Source organism: Gekko japonicus, unplaced genomic scaffold, assembly GCF_001447785.1.
Source record: "Gekko japonicus isolate JY-2015 unplaced genomic scaffold, Gekko_japonicus_V1.1 scaffold5054, whole genome shotgun sequence".
Classification (NCBI taxonomy): Eukaryota; Metazoa; Chordata; class Lepidosauria; order Squamata; family Gekkonidae; genus Gekko; species Gekko japonicus.
The window spans coordinates 54503-63315 of record NW_015162626.1 but is presented as its reverse complement, the minus strand read 5'-3'; the positions used below and the strand labels follow the sequence as shown (position 1 = coordinate 63315).

Below are 8813 nucleotides of genomic sequence, written 5' to 3'. Positions count from 1 at the left end.
AGAGTAGAGTAACTATGCATAGGATTGAACCGTTAGGGTAACCTATAATGGACTATTGTCAAGAAGAACATTAAGAACATTCTGAAGCAGTGCACAGCAAGCATTTATTATTAAAGAGTCACACTGCATCAAAATAGCAAGAGATAAACAAAAAGGAAAAAATGCGTATAAGAAAGTCTGTGGGACAACCAAAATGATATAGCATAACATTAATGCTAATTGGCATTTCAGTTCGAAGATCCATAATAAAGTTTCAGTAAAGCAAAGACTGGTTGTGGTAAGACTTTTATTAGGAAGTGGCACACATAAGATGTCATAATCAGTAATGCGTTTACACAGGAACACCCCACAGAATTGTTTTAGGGCACAGGAATAAATCTGCACATGGTTCTCACCTTACCTCCATCATTTCCCTTTTGATAAAGCATCTCAAAGAAGCCCTCTGGCCCTACCAAATCTTTTCATGTCATTGCCTTCACACACTGTTTATTCTAGCATGCCACCTTTTCCCCTAGTATACCTGTAATTAAAGATTTCTTGTTGAAGAGCCATACATGGTTCCATACTGAACCAGGTTTGGCGCTAGAACAATCTGTTGCAGACCCTTTCTTGAGGGAAAGTGATCTTCTCAATGTTCTCTACCACCTCACTGGGACTTTTTAAATCAGGCATGGGATAGTAAGAAGAAGGGTGAGAGGGAATAGAGTGACTCAGCAGATACGTGTCTGATATGGCTGTTGTCTAACCACAAGAGTTTCCAGTATATCTTCTAGAACAGAAATTTCTCAATTACAGAAGCTGTGTTTAGTATTTCCACTTTCTGGAATCATTTCGCTGTCTTGCTGAATTTAACAGAATGTACATTTTTGCACTTATTTCAAATACTCCTTTCCTTTCCCCAATGATTTTACATGCTTAAAAATACAACCAGGATTTTGTTTTTGAATTATGAAGGAATATTTTGAGTGGTGCAATGGGTATTATAGAATACAAGTGGGGGCCCATCTCCCCCTAGGGCTGCCAGATCTCCCAGCCTCCAATCTGCTGGCCCAGATCTGGCCGGAGTGGGGAACCCCACCCTCAAAGAGCCTCATGTTCTCCGATGTGCCCAGTATGATGATGTCACCTCGAGGTTACGTCATCACACCAGGCACATTGCAGGGGGGGACAATCAATCATTTAAGGGAAAAAAAAACATAGATTTCCAGGAGTGGGTCTGGCACCCCCCTGCTGCTAGCCAGGTGAGACCTGGCAACCCTATTTCCCCCCTTTCCTAGCCCAGTGTGGAGCCTGGAGGCTTTCTGTGGCTTGCTGGAGAGGGAAAATTGTGCTGCTCACTTGGAGAAGCTCTGAGTAAGCCAGCAGAAACTTACCCCATTGCTGTTGCTCTCCAGGCAAGCCAGCACACTCTCCCCCCCACTGCTCTCTGTGAGTGACCAGCACAGTCTCCCTCCCCAACCATTACATATAGGAAGAAAGACCCACCCTCTCTCATTCTATATGTAATGGTTGAGGAAATTCTGTTTCACTGTACCTGAAGAAATGTGCTTGCACACATAGCTTATACCTTGAATAAAACTTTGTTGGTCTTAAAGGTTCCACTGGACTCAAACTTTAATCAGCAATGGTTTCACCCATTCCTCTTTTTGATATTCCCATACAAGTGTATTTCCCTCTTCATTCAGCTAGGAAAGGGCACCCTTTTACATGTATGGTAGCTCAGGCTACTCACCAGAATTGGCCAAGTTTCTGTTCTCTGTAGAAACCACAGAAAGAATAATTTTCACAGGACAATAAGGATCTTTATTTCCTTATCCTTGTTAATTGCTCCCTGTTGTTAAACTCAGGTCTCAGCAAAATAATGTAGCATTTGGGGAAAAAGATACAACCCAGTAACCCTGCACTGGAGGCTAAGGCAGAGAAGATCTCCACAGCTACCATGTATTTTCCTTTGGTGCTCAGGTAGGCTGGAACAAAAGACACCCAGACGCTGCAAAACACAAGCATACTGAAGGTGATACACTTAGCTTCATTAAAACAGTCTGGCAACTTCCTGGCAAAGAAAGCCACAGTCAAGCTTAGGATGGACAGAAGTCCCATGTAGCCCAGGACAATATAGAACATGAGGACAGATCCTTCATTACATTCTGCCACTATTTCCTCATTCATTGACTGCATGTCAAAATCTGGGAAAGGAGGAGAGGTTCCTAACCACACCATACATATGGCTGCTTGAATGAGGGAGCAGGCAAGGACAGTGGCATCGGTCATTCTTTTCCCCACCCATTTTCTCATTATGGAACCTGGTTTGATGGCCATGAAAGCAAGAACCACAGTGATGGTTTTGGCTAACACACAAGAAACAGCCACTGTGAAAATGATGCCAAAAGCAGATTGTCGGAAGAAGCAGGTCACTTTGTTTGGTTCTCCAAGGAAAAGCAAAGAGGAGAGGAAGCAGAGCAAGAGGGAGACCAGGAGAGCATAGGTGATATCTCTGTTGTTGGCCTTAACTATGGGGGTATCTTTGTGCTTAATAAAAGTTGTGAGAACCAAAGCTGTGATCAGGAAACAAGACATAGCAATGGAAGCCAAGATGATCCCTAAAGGTTCTTCATAAGACAGAAAGCTGATTGTCTTGGGCAGACATCGGTCTTGGCTTTTGCTTGGATACTGATCTTCTGGGCACTCCATACAGTGAACCATGTCTGAAAGAGAGGGAAGAGTCTACCCCTGAGTGAATACACATATAATTTAAGACCCATGCTCACCATTGTAGTGGATGAGAAACTAAGCCTGCCTTAATTGTTATGAACCATAAATGAAAATGCAGCTTTGGAAAGCACTGGGTTTGAAGATCCAGTCTACCATTACATAAGAAGAACAATGCTGGATCAGACCAAAGGCTCATCAAGTCCAGCATTCTGTTCATACAGAGGCCAACCAGCTGTCTCTAGGAAGTTGACAAGCAGGATGACTGGAAAAACTTCCTCTTACCCATCTCCCCGGCAACTTATATAAAAAAGCATACTGCATCTGGCACTGGAGGGATTAGATCATGACTAGTATCCATCATGACATTTTCAAATATTCCGTTTGCTCTAAAATTCTCTAATCTCTATTAGCACAGCATTGCAGGTAAATTGTTTAAGAGTTCACTAATATGTTACAATGGTCATCTGAAATAACCCTGACTATGAAGATCACAGTATAGTACCTACCCTTTTGCCTTGAAATCTTCCTTTTGGGGCATGGAGAACAATCATAACAGCAAAATTTCACCCCCTCTTTTTTCTTCTTCTGAAAACCAGGTTGGCAGTGTGTGTTACACTCTGACAGAGGTGGGACCTATCCAATATATGAAAGAAGTTCTAGATAAGAGCAATGAGACATGACTTTATTAACAATCTACTGCTATACTAACAAAAGTAAACCATAATGTTGATTATTAGGTCTGCAAACATCTCAAGTAATCTGAGAACCACAATGCCATGAAGAGATTTGCTTGATAAAGTGTTTCAGATGTTTTGAGCAAAATCTGAGGACCCAAGAAAAGAAATGGATTACTCAAACCAATTCCTTCTCCCTAAAAAGTGTTGTAGAGAAAGGGCTTCCAGCTCAGCACTTTTGCTAGTTTTTCTCCATGTTACCAGCTGGCGAGCCAAGAGGGTCAGGTTATGTAGCAAAGGAAAATTTTGGCCACTGAGTCATCCTGAGGCTAGAGGAGCCCTGGAATGTCTGTGCATCCATACCTGATCAAAGCTCTTTTGCCACATGATTAAGTCTTCATTAATGATCAATTTGTTTCCTTCAAGAGCTGTGGGATCCAGTCTTCCGACTCTCACCCTAAAGAGTGATTTGTTGGGGAATGCGACCAGGTTGGTGACATCAAATCCATTCTCCACTTCCCTGTAACAATTAAATGATACCCGTTCTCCTGCTGAGTTGTTAAAAAAAATGCCTTGAAGAAATGGGTGGAGCTGTTCAGGGATAGGAAATGTGTAAATAAAATTTAATTTAACACCGCGTTGGATTCTTCATCCTGAGATTTTGAAATATTTCCCCATTGTGTCACGTTTTACTCATTTCCTTCTATTCCTTGCCTGAAAACGATGGGTTTTTAGCAGTGGTAAGAGGCCGAAAATGTATACCTCCTTTATTTGGGTGGTGGTAGTGGTGCAAGATTGGTTTCTAGGTTCTTGATGCCCTGGGGAGACAGTGCCTAGGGGCACCCATCTGTCTACCACCAGGACTCCTCCATGCCTTCCTTTCTAACCCCACACACATGTCCCCCCCACTGACCTGTGCATCCCTCTCCCACTTGGAAGCCTTCCCACCACCATGCTCATTTGCTTGCACCACCGGCTCACAAGCTGGGAGTGCTGCTGCCATTGACACCAGTTACACCACCATGGTGCACCATCCGCAAGCCCTTCCTTAATGATGCTGGACAGTTGAGATCACAAGTACAGGAGAGGTGCTTGAGTTGGGGTCAGCAGCAGTAAGCCCAACCAGATGTTCTGGACTCTGGCTGCTACCCCACCTTAGTGCCTTGGCATAACATATGCTCAGTATGCAATCCCTCAGTATCTTCGGATCCCTTAAATGGTTATATGTGGCATCAAAGACTTATTTGTGAGGCCTTAGGGAGTCCCTGCCAGTTGGAGAAGGCAGATTACTGATGCCAATAGAACAAGGGTTGGGTAACTATAGTAATAATAATAAGAGATTGGATTTATACCCCACCCTTCACTACCTGAAGGAGTCTCAGAGCGTCTTACAATCTCCTTCCCCTCCCCACAGCAGATACCCTGTGAGGTAGGCCAGGCTGAGAGAGCTCTTTCAAGGACTGCTCTTTCCAGAACAGCTCCAAGAGAGCTGTGACTGACCCAAGGTCACACCAGCAGCTGCATGTGGAGGAGTGGAGAATCAAACCCGGTTCTCCCAGATTAGAGTCTGCACTCCTAACCACTGCACCAATCTGGCTCTCTAAGAGAGCTCACACATTTTTTACAGGCTTGAAGTCTGGAGAGAATCATGAGCCCACAAAACATTGTCCATGGACAATGTGTACAACAACATTCCACATGTTGTTCGTGGTGGAACATGGAGGATGTTGCCTCACCTTGTATTAATCTGTTCACTGAATAGCATAACAAAGCATAGCGTAACAACATTACCTGCCAAGGCTGAAGATCTTGAAAGCCTGCTCTTTTGCTGCTCCTTCTTGCTCTAAGGTTGGATCTAGAGGAGTACATGTTATGCAAAGCATGTGCCACAGCATAGGCAGCATTATAGATGCTATAACTGTGGCCACTCATGTGCATTTCAAAAACTGGTGTGGGGAGACCTTCCAGCTTCTCCTCGCCACTACAAGCACCATCAACCTTTGTGGTATCCTTGTAGTTCACAAATGTGCAGTCAAATGCTCGCTCCCAGAACGACTTCAAAAACCCGTTTCCTTCTTCCCCGTAAAGTTTTATGCCTTGAAGAAATGTACGGAAACCCTGAAGTTCGTTTGAGTGAATTGTGAAGGAGATTGCACCATGGAAGAACTGAAAGTGCCAACTTCTTTGAACTCCCGTCAGGGCAAAATTAATTTGGCTTGTGAAAATCCACACTTTGCCAAATATTTTAGGACATGGATGATTTCGCATAAAATAGTAAGTGTTCAACAGAATAATTGTCCTTGAATCTCCGTAGAGTATCAAAGTACTGACTTGGCTGTTTGTAAGAAATGTCTCTACATTTTGGATGAAATCATATAATTGGTCCCAAGCATCCCATTTTACTTTTTGAATCAGTCTTGCTGTGAAAGCCAAACAGATTCCATTCTGGGAAAGCAATGGCTCCAAAGTTTGCAAGAATTGTTCTCCACTGTGATCATCAGCCACCAGGAGGCCCACCCATGTCCATCGGAAATGGTGAAGCAACTGAAGAATCCCAGTGTAGTGATGGGCTTCATTTGGGACCATACGGTAAAAGAGGAATTCTTTTGCATCACTCTCCTCCAAGGCAAATGAACCATATGTGAACTAAGAGGAAATGCACAGAATATGCTAAAAATGAGTTAGGAGGATCCCACTCATTATTAGAAATGCTACAACAAACTAGAACAGACAATTAAACACAGACAGCACAAGCAGGTTTCCACGGGGAAACTTGAAAGAACAGGGGAGAGAGTGCCTAGGCAGAGATGTGCCTGATAGCGGTGTTAAGCCTACCAGAACAGTGTGCCATTGTTTCTACCACGAAGGATCATCGCAGTTAGCATTTCTGTTCATAGAAGTGCCACGTCCTCCAACAACTGTATCATTTGAGGAGACCTTTTAAAAATTTTGCACAGCCACAGGTTTAGTTCCTGGGATCACGTTCCTGGGATCCCAGATCACCGCAGACTGTGACAGAAGCCATGAAATTAAAAGATGCCTTCTCCTTGGGAGGAGAGCGATGGCGAACCTAAACAGCATGATAAAAAGTAGAGACATCACCCTGTCAACAAAAGTCAGCATGGTCAAAGCAATGGTATTCCCAGTAGTCATGTATGGCTGCGAGAGTTGGACTATAAGGAAGGCCGAGCACCGAAAAATAGATTCTTTTGAACTATGGTGCTGGAGAAGACTCTTGAGAGTCCCTTGGACCGCAAGGAGATCGAAGCAGTATATCCTAAAAGAAATCAACCCTGACTGTTCCCTGGAAGGCCAGATAATGAAACTGAAGCTCAAATACTTTGGCCACCAAATGAGAAGGGAGCACTCACTGGAGAAGACCCTGATGCTGGGAAAGATTGAAGGTCAAAGAAGATGGGGATGGCAAAGGATGAGATGGTTAGACAGTGTCATAGATGCAACGAACATGAAATTGAGCAAACTTCAGAGGACGGCGGAAGACAGGAGGGCCTGGCGAGATCTTGTCCATGGGGTCGCGAAGAGTCGGACTCGACTGTGCGACTGAACAACAGGTTTAGTTTCTTACCTGACTTCCCAGATGGTCTGGCCACATGGACTTATGGATATATATCCACATGGATATATAAGAATTGCACTGTTTTTATCTGATGTGTTTTAACTGTTTTTAATTATTTGTATATTATATTTGATGGAACCTGCAATGAGCCCATGATGTTGGGAGGGTGGGATACAAATCCGATAAAATAAAAATGAATAAAATAAAAGCTGTGGCCAAACAACCTCAAGACTAGACTATTGGAATGCACCTTTCATAGTTCTGCTCTGGAAGACAACTTGGAAACTTCAGGTGGTACAGAATGCTATCAGGACCTGGGATGATTCTGCGTGTTACACCTGTTCTGCAGTTATTCCATTGGTTATCAAATAATTCCCGGGTTCAGTTCAAGGTGATGGTTATGACGCATAAAGTCTGTCATGGCCTAGGACCCACTTATGTGAGAAAGTGAGGGGAAATCCCCACCCACCTCCAAATCTGGCTGTGCAAGTTAAACATTTATATATGTCTAATATGGGGAATCTTTTTTCCTGTCTAAAATTTGCCAGGATGCTGCCCTGGATTACTGGTACAACCTCTTAATAAATCCATCTCTATTAGATGGGGGAAGCATTAAGAGTATAATTACATTTCCTATTGAAACCAGAGTCCATCTTGAGTAGAGCAAAGATTCCCGATTGGTATAAGAACTACAATTTCAGTAGGGTAGCCATGTTGGTAGCCATGTTAGTCTGGCGTGGCAAAAAGAGAACAAAAGTCCAGTTGCAACATGCAGACTAACCACATTTATTCCAGTATGAGCTTTCATGAGACAGAAAGAACTGCTTTACCTCATTTGAAAAATGGTTCTGCCAAAGCTGTGGTTGAAATTCCAAGAGACTGGTCATGGGAATCAACCCATCTCAAAACATGTTCTGCCACCCTGTCATTCCATCCCATCCCCCCCTCAGGTTGGTGAATTTGTTCTTTCCAAATCTGAAACAGCTTTAGCTTTGTCAATCACACCACTCCCTCCTTCTGAACCATAAAGCCTTTCCCAGAATGACAAGGGAAGACAGAATTCCTCATGTGCTCTTAAAAGATACCCACTTCCCCCTGTATGTATCCACCTGTGGAATCTTGGTGAGATCCAAGATGTTTGCCATATGCAAGGAGCTCTCACGGTTAATACCCCCGATGACAGCAATGACATTTTTCTGGATGTCACACTTGTAGTTAGGGACAAAATGGTGTGATTTGAAAAGCAGCTCCAGAGTGGTCTGATAGGTCAACCTTTCATCATGGTAGTTCTCATAGATGTGGAACCCAAAAGTGACATTGGGCAAGATGCTGGGGTTCTCGTTGATCTCCTTTACAGCAAAGGCCAAGGCCAGGATGTGCTGGTAGAACTTCATAATCATTCTGTAAACAGAATTGAAGGATTTTAAAGAAGATAATTCAAAATTCACTTTTTATGGATCTACTCTCACTCTGATTTGCTGAATGTCATGGAAAGGTGTTTTAGACGATAATTGCTTATTGGTTCTGCTGATCCACCTCCCCATTAGACCCTCCCCCGAACCATTTTTGCTGTATCAGAACACTGGTATTTGGTGGGGTGCCTTAATATACTTATGACCATCTTTTGAACTGATATCCAACCAGATGTAAAGGTAAAGGTTCCCTTGCACGAAAGCCAGTCGAGTCCGACTCTAGGGTTGCGGTGCTCATCTCCGTTTCAAATGCTGGGGTTCTCGTTGATCTCCTTTACAGCAAAGGCCAAGGCCAGGATGTGCTGGTAGAACTTCATAATCATTCTGTAAACAGAATTGAAGGATTTTAAAGAAGATAATTCAAAATTCACTTTTTAT

The 8813-nt window shown here is 43.3% G+C and overlaps 1 protein-coding gene across 1 annotated transcript; it reads right to left on the bottom strand.

Annotated features, from left to right (window-relative positions):
* Positions 1–1803: 1803 nt before the first annotated feature.
* LOC107106361 (vomeronasal type-2 receptor 26-like) lies at positions 1804–8363 on the bottom strand. Its single transcript, XM_015406496.1, has 3 exons — positions 8049–8363; positions 3219–3345; positions 1804–2705 (listed from the first exon to the last, which is right to left on the bottom strand). Exons 1-3 carry the CDS (start codon positions 8361–8363, stop codon positions 1804–1806), a joined length of 1344 nt encoding a protein of 447 aa, XP_015261982.1.
* Positions 8364–8813: the final 450 nt, after the last annotated feature.